The sequence below is a fragment of the Hyperolius riggenbachi genome, chromosome 4 (genome assembly GCF_040937935.1).
Source record: "Hyperolius riggenbachi isolate aHypRig1 chromosome 4, aHypRig1.pri, whole genome shotgun sequence".
NCBI classification, from domain to species: domain Eukaryota; kingdom Metazoa; phylum Chordata; class Amphibia; order Anura; family Hyperoliidae; genus Hyperolius; species Hyperolius riggenbachi.
In genome coordinates, this window is record NC_090649.1 from 441,121,815 (window position 1) to 441,138,866 (window position 17,052).

Sequence of the window (17,052 nt, forward strand, 5' to 3'; positions counted from 1 at the left end):
ATAAAGGGAGAACATAAAACAGGTCTTAGAAAATGGAACACAAACACAGCTAAAATGGAAGAAATGGCACACCACAAGACAAAGAGCCCCGCTACGAGTCTTAACTTAGTGTGCATGTGCAAAGCACTCCCACCTACGGGAGTGGGATCAATGAAGTTTGCCACCAGGCCACTGCACACGCAGTAATGCGTGACTTAGCTAAGTTGCACACTGTACCGGGCTAAACAGCGGATCGAGGAAGAGGATTGGGAGGACAGGGAGGGACCTACAAGCCTAGGGGACTGGAGGAAGCCCCAAGTAAATAAAAAAAAAAAAAACACTATATATGCCTTGGGAATCCTAAGATGCTTTGCTGGGGCTTGTTAAACGCAAATACAACGAGTGCGGTGGGTGCATGAGTTTGTCAAGGATCTTTCACCAAGGTGCAGAGTATATTGGCGTGGGGCATCTATTAAAAGGTAAGTACTTATTTTGTGGTTACCGGTAGTTTTTATTTGTACTTAACCCTTTGTGGAATTGGTAAGGGTACAATACAACCCCTTGAACCATTTCACTTGGAGGATCAGGCATCTGGGGGCCTCTTGTTAAAAGGGACACCCAAATTCCACAATGATCTGCCCATCCCAGGTCCCTCACCTTCTCTTGGGCAGGCACAGGAGGTGGGAAAGGGTTCCTTGTCCATTGTATGGTCAACTGCTCTGGGGAGAGAAGGAGGCTTTGATGCCCCTTTCTTCCAGAACCCCCCCATATCATGGACCATATGGGTATAGGTCAGGGTACAGTGCACCAGGATTCACCTTCCAATGGAGTATAATTAGTATGCCAGTGCTAGTGGTTTGGCGGATCCGCACCAGGCATTGGCAGAAATGTATATCTCAAAGTATAAACAACCAAACTGTAGCTGCAACTTTTTCTGGTTTAACTTAATGGTCGGACGTCTTTTCAACCAAACTAAGTTACTATCTTACTACTACTTGTTTTCAAGGTGGGTACACACCTTTGGTGGATGTTGCCCATCGGGGATCGGGACCCTATCCCCTTGGGCGACATGGCTGGGCTGCACAGATATGTCAGCTGTATAGCCGATGATGTGCTCTGTTGCATGCAGGGCGATGAAACAGCACAGCCCATGCGTGGTGCGACGCAGCAGGCTGGCTAGTGGCATGGACATAATCAATCGTCTGTCGCTGGGGATGAGTACATGAGTCGGGCAGATCACGCATGGGTTGGGGGCTGCCGTACACACGCTTGATTATCGGCTGAGCGGTCGTTATCGGCCGCCTCATCCAACTTTAGTCAAACACATGTACAAGCCTTTACCCACAAGAGCAAAAAATGTAGATAAATTGTCATTGTAGATGCAGGTAGTAAAAGACCATTTGAAGAGTCTTTAGTTATGCATAAAAAATTTGTAACTGAGCGTAAAGAAGTGAAATCATAATTTTCAAGTACGTGACTCTTAAAATTAAATCAAGGGACATCGCAGGAAGCAGGCACCTCCAAGAGAGGCATCTAGTATTCACATTCTTGCAATGAAGCAAAAAACAAGATTGGAATGATCTGGGAACCTTTCTTGGCAACTGAGACCTTCCACCCCTTTGACATTCTATACCAGGTACAAGGACGGGCAACTAAATTAATCAATGTCCTTTGTATAGTATGAATCCATAAATCAAAAAAAGAATCACACACCACTGTGGAGGTGCTGGACCAATAAGTAATGCAAAAAAATCCAGGTCCGCACACTCAATGAACCAAGTTCCGGGTTTATTCAAACAACGTGACACAAGTCCACTCCATATGCCAACGATTCGTTTCGGGGCCCCGTGGGGTCCCCTTTGTCAAGGTAATACAATACAGAATGGCAACAATGTGAAGACAATCCATACAGCCTAATAAGCAGTCAGCCAATCACAAAGCCCTCCCCCCTCGAGTTCAAACATACCCCAATTTGCATATGTAAACACATTACACAATTGTAGCAAACAAACATCCTATTAAGCCCTATTGTGCATACTGTAAGCCATGGTCATGTCATCAACTAACCTGAAGATGCCTGCAAGTAGTGACACAGATCCTAGTCCCCAAACTGCGGAATATCCTCGTTGTCTCCGCGACAGGCTGTGACAGGCGCTAGTGAGAATCACTCACCGAGCGCTGCGTCACATGTCACCGCTGCTGGCCGCTCCTGATACGCTGTGATTGGCGCATCCACGTGGAGAGTCATCCGTGGTAGGCTAGACAGCCCAGCTGTCCCACCCTTCCGGGTCACATGACTGTTGCCTAGCAACAGATCCGCCGCCATCCACGCTCACCAGTCTTGCTGGTAGGAGACACACCTCCCCTGCGACGTCACTCGAAAAGCCACGCCCCCCGAAGGAAGTGAATTGAAAAAAGGAATCTGATTCCTTTGTATAGCATGGTGCCCAAAACTGTATACCATACTCCAGATGTGGCCTCACAAGTGAATAGTATACTAGCAGGTTTTATTTCCTGCTTTATGCATCCCAGAATTTTATTTGCTTTAGCTAGCGCTGCTTGGCACTGAATACAAGTGTTTAACTTGTTATCAATCAGTATTCTCAAGTACACTGACCATATAGGGGGACACAGGAAAAGCAATTGGCTGTTGTGCCCCCCTACCTGGTCCGTGTAATGATTGGCTGTTCCCATGTCACCTGCCTGTGTTCCCCTATGTGGTCAGTGTAATAACTGGCTGTTCCTGTCTCCCCCTACATGGCCAGCATAATGATTGGTTGAGCTTGTGTCCCCCTATGTGGTAAGTGTATCTCAAGTCCTTCTCCAAGTCTGATGTTCCCAGCTGCAAGTCATTTATTTTATATGTTGCTCTACCACATTGGCTCATGCAAGGTGCATGATCTTACATTTATCTACATAAAATTTTATCTGCCTGCCCATATATAGCGATGCTGTTGAGATCCCACTGTAATATGCCACTATCCTGCATAGTGCTGACAATTATTTCTGCGCTCCTTGAATACAAAAAAGCAACTAAAAAAACAAACTGGCCATTTGCATCTGAACCAAAGTAGTCATCTTCCTGGTCAACGGACTCTCCTAATAGGGAAGTAAAAACACCTTTGCATTGTCACAAAGCATCCTCTGGCCAGAAACCCACAATGGCCTAAGCAGTTTATACTAGTCTACAGATGGTTTAAAGTCTACTGATGGTTTGGTGTAATGTTTTAAGGTAGCCATACACTGGTTGATTTGCCATCAGATCGACCAACAGATAGATCAGATAGATAACAATAACAAGAACAATAATATTTATATAGCGCTTTTCTCCCTGGGGACTCAAAGCGCAGTGACCCTGCATTATGCAGTCTCAAAGGCTAGGGAAAATAGGTGAGTTTTTAGCCATTTTTTAAAGCTGTCCAGAGAGGGAGCCTCTCGTACTGATTGTGGAAGTGAGTTCCATAGAGTAGGGGCTGCGTAGGAAAAGGCCCGAGCACCAAATGTTAAGTGTATCCTGGGAATAATCAGCTTCATCTTGTTGGCAGAGCGGAGGGTGCGTGGAGGGGCATAAAGTTCCAATAGATCCGCTATGTATTTGGGTCCCATGTGGTGTAGAGCTGAGATCCCCATACTCAGGACTGATATCGACCTTGAATGTCAGCAGGCAGATCTTAAAATTGATTCTCCATTTTACTGGCAGCCAGTGAAGAGTTTGCAGTACTGGGGTGATGTGTGAGCTGCGGGGGGCATTGGCTAGGAGTCTGGCTGCAGCATTCTGTACTAGCTGTAAGGGGCGCAGAACCTTTTCTGTAGATCCGATGAACAGGGCGTTGCAGTAGTCTAGGCGGGAGGATACAAATGCATGAACCAAGGCAGGTAGGTCTTCAGCTGGGATCGAATCTGATCAGAGAGGGATCGTATGGCTGCCTTTACTGCAAACAGATTGTGAATCGATTTCAGCATGAAATCCCCCCCCCCCCCCCCCGGCCAGCTACACATTACCTGCTCCGCCGGCGCGAGTCCTCCGGTCTCTGCTGTCTTCTCTGCGCTGGGCTCCGAGTCCGGCTGGCTTCACAGAACTTCCTGTCCGGGGTACAGTAGAGGCGCGCTAGATCCGACAGGTCCGATCTCGCCGCGGCCGATTCCTCGCGAGCGAACAATAGCGGGGAATCAAGCGGAAGATAAGCGGCGCCGGCGGGGACAAGGGGGAATCGAATCCGACGCACGCGCGGACTAGCGGGTACGCGCGGGGATGCGGCAGAGTCGATCCGGCGGCTAATTGAGCCGCCGGATCGCTCCGTGTAGACCCGGCTTAACATTCAGTAATTACACAATTCACAAAGGCAAACAAGGAGTAACCACACCCACTTTCGACAGATTAGACCAGCTGATTTCTGTCGGTAAAGTAATTCTGTGAAGTAATTTAGATGTGAGGATGGAACCTTTTGAATTAATTATGCAGGAGTTTAATTGTATGCAGAAGAGAGCTCATCAGAGGAGAAGGACGTCAGTCATAGCTACTCGTTTGTGAATTGCATCTTTTGATCTTTTCCCCTGCTTTACCGACCTAATTACCAAGTATTTTAGACCAGGTCTAAAACATTTAGTAATAGCGAATTCCCCTTTGATGTAACTGACCAAACCATCAGTGGACTAAAAACCATCAGTAGACTAGTCTAAACTGCTTAGTGATTTTCTGATCTTGCATTAGCAAGAGCTTTTTCAAATCACTAGATTAGAAATCGCTTCTAGTGGGTTTCTGGCCTCCCTCTAAACAGAGGAAGGGGTGGTAAGGTTCCATAGCGCATACATGATTGACAAACAGGCAGATCCCCATACTCAGGACTGATATCGACCTGACTACTCACTATGTATTCGGCACTTAAAGGACTCCAAATGTGAATATACAAATCTATTTTTTTTTTTTTTTAATAACCTGGGGTTTCTCCCAGCCCCTCGCAGCCGTCTGAGCCCCTCGCCGCAGCTCCGGTTCTCTGCATTGTCTCGCTGGCCCCACCTCATGATCACGACCCTGCCGGCGGGTCGGGTCTTCTGTGCCTGCACGACCACATCATCTGGCAAGTACTACGCCTGCTCAGTACAACAGACTGCACAACAGTTGCGAAATCTATTTTCCAATGTCTGCAATAAAGCCCATCATACCACCACAGTGTACGTGACACAATATCTGATATCTGTGGGTTACCAAGAAACAACAGAGACTATTCAAGCTTTGCTTGCATTTGGGAGTGTTTCAACCTGCTGTTAGTCTTTTCAAGTCACCCATCTTTCCAAAAAAGAAGCCAAGCAGAAGTTGCAGAATGAAAAATGATCATGGACTAAATAAGGTGGCTCATTTACCAGGGAACGGTTTCACTTGTAGAGAGGCTGCAACCACACCATACATTCTTCTTGGATATGTCTAGCATTGAGCAGGACAAGTCTAGGGGGTCAATGGCAGAAAACACAGGCAGAAGACAGATACTTGCCTTTGGCTTGAGAAAGAGGCCCTTTGTGGTCTCAAAATGTTTGCTATTTGGATTTTCTTCTATAAACTAATAAAGATTCATTAACCTTTCCCAGACCATGCTTGTTGAAATCTATAGTACTGCCCATAATTATTCATAACCCTGGCAATTTTTTTGATTTCAAGTTACTTTTATTCAACCAGCAAGTCATTTTTTTTTTTACAGGAAAGGACACGTGTCTCTCCTAAAAAATAATAAGACGATGTACAAGAGGCATTGTTGTGGGAAAAAAAAAACATTTATCAGCTTTTATTTACATTTGAGCAAAAAGTGTCAAATCTAAAATTATTCATACCCTTCAAAAACTGTCACAGTCTGTGGGAAAATCCAAAGTTCTATACCATTGCAAATAGTCCAAGCTGTTTTAAAGCATCCTAATTACGCCAATTTATTGGGAACAGCTGTTTTAATCAACTCAACAGGTAAAAAAAAGCAGCTCTCTGCAGTCGGTTTGTGGACAGTCATGGCTAAGACCAAGGAGCTCAGTGAGGACTTGCAGCTGCGCATTGTGGCTGCTTGTGAGCAGTCATGAAATGGCTACAAGGCCATTTATAAATGTGGCTACAGTGCAAAGCATTATTAAAAACTACAAGATGTTCTGCACTGTGGAAAGCGTGGTCGGAAGCCAAAAGTGACACCTTCGCGGGCCAGGAGGATAGGGAGAGGTGTGAAAAAGAATCCAAGGATCACCACCAATGCCTTCCTGGTGAATTTGGGATCTGCTGGTGGCAATGTCTCAAGCCAGACAATCCAACGGACACTGCACACTGCTGGGTTTCACAGATGCAGACAAGGAGGACACCAATTCTCCAGATAAGGCACACAAAATGTTGCTTGGCCTTTGCAAATGGTCATCTGGACATAGAAGACGACTTCTGGTCTTCTGTGTTATTGTCAGATGAAACAAAAATTAAATGGTTTGGTCCCAATGATGTTTGAATCCTTAATTTGGCGTAAAAAAAAAAGAGAAGCCTTCAACCCAAAGAACACCATCCCCACCGTCAAACATGGTGGTGGGAACCCAATGCTTTGGGGGGGGGTTCAGCCAATGGACCAGGGAACCTAATCACAGTAAACAGCACCAAGAAAAAAGAGCAATACATGACAACATGGCAGTCTGCAGAGAAACTTGGCCTTGGGCCCCAGTGGACATTTCAGCATGACAATGACCCAAAATACACAGCAAAAGCAGTTAACAGACAACAACATTAACGTTTTGGAGTGGCCCAGCCAGAGTCCTGACTTGAATCCAATTGAGAATCTGTGGAGGGACTAAAGATCAAGGTGATGGCAGAAGACCCTCCAACCTGAAAGATTTGGAGCTCATTGCTAAAGATGAATTGGGAAAAATACATGTGGAGACGTGCAAAAAGCTGGTCTGCAATTATAGGAATCATTTGATTTCTGTAAGTGCCAATAAAGGCTTTCTATTGAGAAGGGTATGAATAATTTTGGAGTGGAAACTTGATCAAATGTAAATAAAAGCTGAGAATTTTTTTCCCACGATAATGCCTCTTGTACATCGTCTTATTATCCTTTGGGAGACAGCTATGTCATTTCCTGTAAAAAAAATAAAAAATAAAAAAAATGACTTACTGGTTGAATAAAGGTAACTAAGTCAAAATTTGCCAGGGGTATGAATAATTATGAGCAGCACTGTACGTGCTGTTTGGGGCCACTTATTTCTGACAGGAGGTTGATTTCAACATCGCCGCCGCATGTTCTTGCCGCTCTTCCCCGCCACAGCTCACTCACCCTGCCGTCAATACAACAGCAGAGCTCTGTGTGTCGGTCATGAGCAGATTTCATTGGCCTGTGGCGATGTGTGAGCGGCGTGACCAGCGGGTCTGTTCGGCGGTTCGTCGGCAAACCGCATTTTGTCATACCAGAAGTCTGTGGTCCTTAAGGGGCCAGAGACTGCTGGTACAGAAGTGGCTAAGGAAGTGCCTGCTTTATCTATAGTTGTGCTTAACTGGGACATCATCCCCTTTTCAAGCTGAAGCACTCCTGCATCAACATCAGTGGCTTATCCAAATGTTAGTGCGAGACAACCCCAATCCTCACTGAGAGGATGAAGAGTCACGTGCTGTTCATCCTGCTGAAAAATGAGTATTGAAAGGCATCTGGGAAAACAAATCTTTATGCATGCACAGCTGATGGATAAAACCTGTTGAACTCCACACAAAAGATTTTGTGGAAATATGACTGTGGGAATTTAGATGAACTATCACAGCACTGTATGTTACAGTCTGTTCATCAAAGCCCTACTGGAAAGCTTATAGGGACCACCAGGGCCGGATTTACCATTAGGCACTATAGGCACGTGCCTAGGGACAAAGCCGTTTGTGAGGTGCCTCTTCCTCGTCCTCCATCCATTCATTAACAACGTGGCAGCAGGCAGCGGCTTCATCCTTCTGCGTCGGCGAGCGGCGCATGCAAAATTTGGTTGTGCGTTCCAGACCCAGCGCTGATGTCGCTCCTCAGCAGCGCCCCCAGCATCCTCTCCATGTCACGCTGTGTGTAACCATAGAGAGGACGCGGGGGCGCTGCTGAAGAGTGACGTTAAGCCGGCCTGGAGCGCATGGAGGAGCCGTGGGCATCCTTCCTGTCGCCACCGAGGGGGCTGCTTGGGCGGCCGCCGCTCCTCCGGATTCTATTCGGCTCTCCTCTGCCATGGCCTTCTTCTGTCCCCAAGTTCCCCTCAGCTGCTGTTCGGAGCCGCGCGACATACTTGGTAGAAGAGGGACTTGTCGTTTCTGTGGCTCCGCCCCCTCCAACTCCTAGGAGAGCTGCCTGTCTGGTGCAAAGCACCTGGAATAACCTCCAGCTCAAGAAAAGCCTCACCCAGTCCTCTGGAGCAGAGATGTATTAAGTGGACCTGAACTCGTGCACAGTACAGAAGGAAACCATGAAGTGCACAGTATGTATTAAAGAGTTTAGCCTGTCTAATCCCCACTAATCTGTGTCTAATCACAAATTGTAATTTCTCCCCTGTCATCAGTCAGATAAGTCATCAATCAGGAGTCATCAATCAATCAATGCTACCTCCAGTATTACTTCCTCCAGCCCCTGGCAGCCGATATGTCCCTCGCCACAGCTCCACTCTCCGCCCCTGGCCCCCCGGTCCCAGACCTCCAGGTCGTCCTCTACTGCACCTGTGCGAGCGCCGCTGGCAATCACCTCCACATGCCCGCGGTGTACTGTGCAGGCTCAGTAGTTCTGTGTCGCCGTCTACGCAGCACACTCCGGACCATGTGGAGGTGATTAACAGTGGCACAATAGAGGAAACTGGCGAGGCAATGTCAGGGACCAGCGCCGGAGCTGCGACGAGGGACAGAGCGGCTGCCAGGGACTAGAGGAAGCCCCGGGTAAGTAGTACTGGGGGTAGCATTATCTGATTGATTACTCCTTTAAGCTTATTTGAAAGCACAGAATGTTAAGCCTATGTCTGCTTCCATGAACGAAGGGAGTAGACACAATGCAGATTTATTGCAGGATTTGCATCAGCTGTAATGAATCTGTAATTATGCTCTTGTGTATCTTTTAGAGCAGAGCAGAAGTTCTATGTTCAAGTCCGCTTTAACCCTTCCACTGACTGCTCTCTGCATGTGCTCTCTTTACATACCTGGCCTGCTGTACTCTCCCACCTACCTACCCCCAACTGTCTACTCTCTGTGCTCGCAATACCTACCTACTGTACTCTCCCACCGATCTACCCCCTACTGACTCCTCTCTGTACTCTCCCACATACCTACCCCCAACTGTCTACTCTCTGTGCTCTCAATACCTACCTACTGTACTCTCCCACGACCTATCCCCACTGACTCCTCTCTGGACTCTCCCACCTGCCTACCCCTACTGACTCCTCTCTGTGCTCTCCCACCTACCTACCCCCAATTGTCTACTCTCTGTACTCTCTATACCTACCTACTGTACTCTCCCACCGACCTACCCCCTACTGACTCCTCTCTGTGCTCTCCCACCTACCTACCACCACTGATGCCTTCCTATGCACTCTATACCTACCTGCTGTACTCTCCCACCTAACTATCCCCACTGACTTCTCTCTGTGCTGTCTATACCTACCTACTGTGCTCCACCACCTACCTATCTGGGTATCTACATTACATTGTGTAGTTTTATTAAATAAGAAAAAGGGGTGTGGCATTAGGGGTGTGGACTGTTCAGGGGCGGAGTTTAGGGCTCCAGAGCTTATGTGCCTATAGGCTCCTGAGGTGTAAATCCGGCCCTGGGGACCACACAAACTCCTAGAATTTCCCAGGAGGACTAGAATCCTGGTTGGCCAAGTTTGCCATCATAGTTATATCCCACTTACTGGTTTCCAGGAGATGGGGGAATATTTCTCACTATTCTAAGTTTTTAGTCATGATATAGATTTGTTTCTATGGGGTCGATTCATTAAAGTACGCAGCTCTAGCAGCGAGAATTAAAAAACAACTTGCGCAGAGTACGCGCGGTCGTGCTGCGTAGTGAGCGTTACTAAGTTACGCACGCTCTTTTAACTGCAACGCACTGTGAAGTAGCGAGACCGCAATACATCACTAAGGCGTTGCCACTACTATGTTGTTTTTTTAACTCAGGGCAGGCTACTAGAGCAGCGCACTTTGGTGAATTGACCCCTATGTGTTTTAGCTGCACAGCCTTTACTGCACGAAATGTGCCCTTTGCACAGTTAGAAGCATTGGGTAATGTTGCTGAACCAGGAAGAGGCATGTAGGGAAAGTAAAACAGTAATGGTCATTACAGCAAGTTAGTGTGTTCTATCGTTATACATTATGCTAAAGGGTAGTGTCTGGCACTATATAAATCTATAATAATATTTCCAGGTATAACTCTATAGATTTGCTATAATTTCTAATAGACCAGAAAAGACAAAGAAAACCAATTTTATTCTATTAGCGGAAAACAAAGGCTCTGAGTGACTAGAGGGAAAGTAATTGTAGACAAAGGCTGGCCCAGGGATGGAGGGCTGGAAACCCCAATCTCTTGGAGCGTGGGGGAGGGGGAGCAATACAAGTATGAAAAGTGTCATAATTCTTCACTCACCGACGAAACTTGTCTTTCAGCTTGTCCAGCTCCTCGCGGTTATGACTCAGCTCCACCTCCAGGTAATGGCGGCCAGCATCCAGCTCATGCTCCATGGCCTCCATTTTGGTTGTGGCATAAGCCAAACGGCGACGGAGTTCATCATTCTGGAGCTGAAGGAAGCTGACAATAAAAGAGAAGTCAGCTGTGACAACCATTCGCAGACTTCCAGAGACGCAGCAAAGACACATATACATTAGAACATTTAAACCTTGGCCGGTACACTATCTGAATGGAGGTTGTATGTTCTGCCTTGTTTGTCTGGGTACTTCAGGTTCTTCCCACATCTCCAAAACACTGGTAAATGAATTGCCCACTAGAGTGCCTGTCTGCAGTACTCGCATGCTCCTTCCCAGGGCTAGGAGGCCTGTCTACACTCCTCACACACTCCTTCCCAGAGCTAGGGGGCCTGTCAGCACTCCTCAGATGCTTCTTCCCATAGCTAGGGGGCCTGTCTGGAATCCTCACATGCTTCCACACAGGGCTAGAGGGCCTGTCTGCTATCTTCACATGCTTCTATCCTGAGGTAGGGGGCCTGTCTGCACTCCTCACACGCTCCTACCCAGGGCTAGAGGGCCTGTCTGCACAACTCACAGGGGCTGTCTGCTATCCTCACATGCTTCTACCCTGAGGTAGGGGGCCTGTCTGCTATCCTCATATGCTCCCATCCAGAGCTAAGGGGCCTATCTGCACACCTCACACACTCCAGCCCAGAGTCAGGGGGTCTGTCCGCATTCCTCACATGCTTCTACCCATAGCTAGGGGGCCTGTCTGCATTCCTCACACATGCCTTCCCAGAGCTAGAGGGCCTGCTGCTATCCTCACATGCTTCTACCCAGAGCTAGGGGGCCTGTCTGCACTCCACACATGCCCTTTTTCAGAGCTAGGGGGCTGTCAGCACTCCTTACATGCCCCTTCCCAGAGCTAGGGGACCTGTCTGCATTCCTCACACATGCCTTCCCAGAGCTATAGGGCCTGTCTGCTATCCTCACATGCTTCTACCCAGAGCTAGGGGGCCTGTCTGCACTCCTCACATGCTCCTACCTAGAGCTAGGGGACCCTGTCTGCACTCCTCACATGTTCCTTTCCCAGAGCTAGGGGGCCTGTCTGCACACCTCACATGTTCTTTTCCCAGAGCTAGGGGGCCTGTCTGCACGCCTCACATGTTCTTTTCCCAGAGCTAGGGGGCCTGTCTGTTATCCTTTACGTTTCTACCCAGAGCTAGGGGGCCTGTCTGCGCTCCTCACACACTCCTTCCCAGAGTTTGAGGGTGTGTCCGCACGCCTCACATGCTCCTTCCCAGAGCTAGAGTGCCTGTCTGCTATCCTCACATGTTCCTGCCCAGAGCTACAGGGCCTGTCTGCACACCTCACGTGTTCAGGTTGTGTTGTTCAGTAGGGGAATAAGAGAGTGGAGTGGGAGGGGGCGCGGTCTGTGGTGGGCTTAGAGGTCAGTCAGTGTTCCCTGTCTAATAAAGTTATGTGTATTCAGGTTGGGTTGTTTGGGTGGTGGTGGGATAAGGGGGAGAGTGGAAGGTGAGAGGGGTTAGGAGGGGGAGGAGAGGGGATAACAGGGTGGGTGATCTGCAGTGAGCTGAGAAGTCAGTCAGTGCTCACTGTAGCTACATGTAGTTAGGTTTGGAGGTCGGTCCGTGGTCTCCAGATACTCTGGATTAGTGTTGGCGCTTTGCCTCATGTCTGTCAGGACACAATGCATGCCAGTCACCGGAGAATGGGTATAATGTGACATTAGCTTTCCTTGTGAATTATTCATTGCCTCAGCTAACAATTCTCACTTTCCTTCCTTCGTACTTCTCATTTCCCAGCCAAGCTGAATAGAGAACTGTAATGAAATGTAGTTTAGTCATTCGGCCTCAACAAGCTATATATGGGACCGAATAACTTGACATTGGAAGGTGAGCAGAGGCAAACAGAAACTGGAACTGCATACAACCATTTACTGAGAGACAAATCCTTATATACAGACCAGGTTGGCAAAGCAAGTGGGCGTCCTGGCAGAGATCAGCCAATAGCCGCCCACTTGCTTTGCCACCATGGCCTGTGCTGACCATCTGTATGTAAGGGTTTGTCTCTCAAATTGTTGTATACAGTGCAGCTTCTGTTTGCCTCCTCTCACCTCCCCATGTACTGATCTCTGACTGAGCGCACAGAGTGAAATAGAAACAAGGGGGAAAAGATCTCACACTGCACCAGATTGCAAAAATTGTAAATATTGTTTTATTTATCAATATTGTATCAAAATTGGCAAATATAGTAAAATACATCAATTCCACAATAACACACACTAAGTAGGGAGACAAGACAATCAAATATAAAAACACCCTGTAATAAGGGTAGGGTGGCTGCGGTAATCATATCCAATAAAGGGCTGGCAACAATATAATAGTAAGAGGCGGGGCGGAGCCTATGCATCCAGCAATCATGTAGGTTAAACAAAAGTCAATCAATGAACTATAATCAATTGTAGACAAGCACAAAAGTGGATAAACAATATAAGTACATATGCGTGTGTAAGCTTGCACACAACTGTAGTACAAAAAGAGGTAGACATCAATATATAGCCCACATCTAACCACTAAAGTGCAACCATAAACAGCCCTAGTAGTCAAAGTCCCGCTGGACCAGCCAGCGTGAAGTAGATGAGTGATGCAGGAGCGTAGGCCGCCACCAAAATTACCTGCTTGTAGCCTCAAGCCAGTACTGCCGATGGATGCCGCAGCCACCCTGAAAGGGTCTGACACGTGTGTAGCCGGCGAACTGCCGGCTTCCTCAGAGTGAGACTGCATAGACTGGGAATACCCAGGAACACAAACGCAGCCTCCACCTTTGCACCCCTCGGACCACATACTGAGTGGCCGCTCACCCTCTGCGTAATCCTAGTGATGTCATTTTACACTGAGCTTACATCATTATCACCCACCTCCCTCTGTACAAAGAATGTGTCAAAACTATTTCATGTTCCATTACAGTTCCGGCCACGTACAAACAGGTTTCATGGAAAGCTCATTTAGAAAATTAGTGTAAATAAAAGGTCTTCCCTGACCCCATTTAGAATATTGTTAGTGATCAGTTATGCAAAATCCACAAATTGTTCCCAGAATGACTTTTCAAAAACAATTATTGAAAGTCGGGTGAAAAAGGGGAGGATGGTTTGCGAAAGAAGTGAAGGAGGGTGTGACGAGGGAGGGAAGTATGGTCTGAGCAGGGAGAGAAGGCGTGACCAAAGAGGGAAGGATGGTGTGGCGAGGGAGGGATGGAAGGGGTGGCGAGGGAGGGATGGAAGGGGTGGCGAGGGAGGGATGGAAGGGGTGGCGAGGAAGGGATGGAAGGGGTGGCGAGGAAGGGATGGAAGGGGTGGCGAGGAAGGGATGGAAGGGGTGGCGAGGGAGGGATGGAAGGGGTGGCGTGGGCATCTCTTTTTGGTGTTTTACCAGCATACAACAGGAGGACAAGCAAAGCCATTCTGCACACAGACTGTTCTGGGAGATATAATTATTACCATGATGCATTTGTTTAGCACTGACATTTTCCACAGCGCTTTACAGGAGGACACTAAATGATCCATGTCAGTAAGTGTCCCTCAGAGGAGCTCACAACCCAGTGTCCCCACTATAGTCTAGGGTTACTCTGGAAAGAAGCCAATGAACCTGTCAGGATATATTTGGGATGTGGGAGAAAAGTAGAAAGCCACTACAGAGAGAAGCAGTAGAGTATTGTACCGTGTTAGCCATAAGTAAGAGAGAAATATCACAAATCATTTTTTAAATGTTATCAGAAAAGCATGGCACAGAAAACATAGAAAAGTGGAAATCACGCAAGAGGGAAGAATTCTCCTAATGAATTGTCTGACCCCATCCCCCTGCCCCCCTCCCCCCCAAACACACACACCACTATTGGTGCCATGGGGTTGCTGGTCTCCTGAGGTAGCTGAACATTGCTGTACTCTTTGGGTGCGCATGTGCTGCTTAATTTCTCAGGGCACCTGGGGTCAACTGGTGCTCAGATGTTTATTTACATTTTTTTCCACTTTAACCTCTTTATTCTGCTTGTATCTGCACAGAACATGAGCACAGAGAGAGACGCAATATGGACATACAGTAACCCAGGAAAACCAATCCCAGGGAAAAGAACTTAGGGGAAGCTGCTACTGGTGACCATGTGCATCTTTGTACTTTATACAAACAAACCGAGAATGATAAGGAGAGAAAAATACTTACTGAATTCTGTCCGCTTCTGCCACTGGATCCTGGAGGAGAGAACAGGGAAACGATAGGGAGGAGAGACAGGGTGGAAGAGGGAGAGATAAGTGAAGGGGACAAGAGGGGCGGGGGGGGGGGGGGGAGTGAGGAGGTCGAGTGAAAAGAGGGGGGGGGGGGGGGGAGTGGAAGCGGGGAGGGCGAGTGAAAAGAGGGGGGGTGGAAATGAGAGAGAGAGAGAGAGAGAGAGAGAGAGAGAGAGAGAGAGAGAGAGAGAGAGAGAGAGAGAGAGAGAGTGTGAGTGTGAGTAAAAAGCATGGGGGGAGGAAATGCAAGGGGGGGGGGGAAGAGTGAGAGGGGCAAAGAGTAATAAGTGATGGGGGAGAAGTAAGAGGCAGGGGGAAGAGTGAGAGGTGGGGGGGGCATGATAGGGAAGGGGAAGAGGGTGGAGGAAGACAGTGAGAAAAGGGGAGAGTGAGAAGAGAGGAGGGAGAAAAGTGAAAAAGGGCCTCACAAAAAGAGAGTCAGTAAGAGGCAGAGATGGCATGGAAAGGGGTGGGTTAAAAGGAATAGTAAAAAAAAAAAAATATAGAACAGTAAAAGGGGGAGGTATTAAAAAGATCCAGGTGTGGGAACAGAAAGAAAGGCGGAGGCATGACAGTAACACACATGGGGAGGGGACAGGGGAAAGGGGGTGGAGAGAGAAAACTCATTAGTGATTGCTGCCATTACATAACCACCATTCTCACAATTCCACCCACAACTGGTATTTATACCCATCCCTCCTGCCATTCTATCCTATGAATGCCACCCCTGACTTGGAAACAAACACTTAGCTGCTTCAACAGTGATTAAAGCGGATCCGAGATGAAAAACAAACTATGACAAGTAACTTGTCTATATATCTTATCTAAAGTTTAGATAGTTTACACTGCAAATCTAGCTGCAAACAGATTTAATAGAAAATGAGTATTTCTTCCTGTGATACAATGACAGCAGCCAAGTTGTTTTTAAACATTACACAGAGGCAGGCTTATCTGCACCATCAGCACTCAGACTGTGAAAAAAAACCTAATCCCCCCTCCTCCCTTCTGCCTCTGAAATCAATGGCTAGTAACACCTCCTCCTCCCCCTGCCCAGACTGAGGTCCCATGAGCCCTTGCTACTGCCAAGGCTCTCTGAACACCTGTGGGCGTGGTTCATTTAGTTTATAGGGAATTAGAGTATTAAAACAAAAAAAAGTATTTGGCTTGAGGAATGCCCTACAAACAATAGGAAAGGAACACAATTATGCAATAAGTAAAAGTTCACCTCGGATCCACTTTAAGGGTCATGGTCAGGACACAGCATTCCCCACTGACAGGTTTATAGTAGAGACCCCACAGCAATGACCAAGACACTATAAAAAGGTGTGCGCACCTCTCCATCCACAGAGCGCCACCCAGAGGTCACTCCTGGCCAGGAGGCTTGTCCAGGATACAATGAAAGTCTTCACACAAGTTTTTCATCAATTCTAATAAAGTTGATAAGCGTTCTGAAATACTTTGACTCTCCGATGATTATTTTGCTTCTACACAACTCTTATGAGAACATTCACAGATTACTTTTCCTCTATGTTAATGAAGGACGATCACAGACTGTCTGCAGTGCACTACAATGTTATTCCAGATCACACACTCTATGCAGTGCGCTACAATGTTATTCCAGATCACAGGCTGTCTGCTACGTTATTCCAGATCGCACACTGTCCGCAGTGCACTACATGTTATTCCAGATCACAGCCTGTCCGCAGTGCACTACAATGTTATTCCAGATCACAGACTCTCTGCAGTGTGTTACAAAGTTGTTCCAGATCACAGCCTGTCTGCAGTGCGCTACAATGTTATTCCAGATCACAGACTCTCTGCAGTGCGTTACAAGGTTATTCCAGCTCACACACTGTCTGCAGTGTGCTAAAAGGTTATTCTAGATCACACAATGTGCAGTGCGCTACAATGTTATTCCAGATCACAGCCTGTCTGCACTGCGCTACAATGTTATTCCAGATCACAGACTCTGCAGTGCGTTACAAAGTTATTCCAGATCACAGACTGTCTGCAGTGTGCTAAAAGGTTATTCCAGATCACACACTGCAGTGCACTACAATGTTATTCCAGATCACAGACTCTGCAGTGCATAACAATGTTATTCCAGATCACAGCCTGTCTGCAGTGCGCTACAATG

At 47.4% G+C, this 17,052-nt stretch overlaps 1 protein-coding gene across 2 annotated transcripts in view; it reads right to left on the minus strand.

Moving 5' to 3' along the window:
- TJAP1 (tight junction associated protein 1) overlaps positions 1–17,052 on the minus strand; it is an 86,691-nt gene that overhangs the window by 11,875 nt on the left and 57,764 nt on the right. For both annotated transcript variants that reach the window (XM_068232570.1, XM_068232569.1), the window contains exons 6-7: positions 14,851–14,879; positions 10,575–10,736 (exon numbers count right to left, since the gene is read on the minus strand). In XM_068232570.1, the coding sequence (XP_068088671.1) occupies positions 10,575–10,736; positions 14,851–14,879 (191 nt within the window). The remainder of the gene's footprint in view (positions 1–10,574; positions 10,737–14,850; positions 14,880–17,052) is intronic.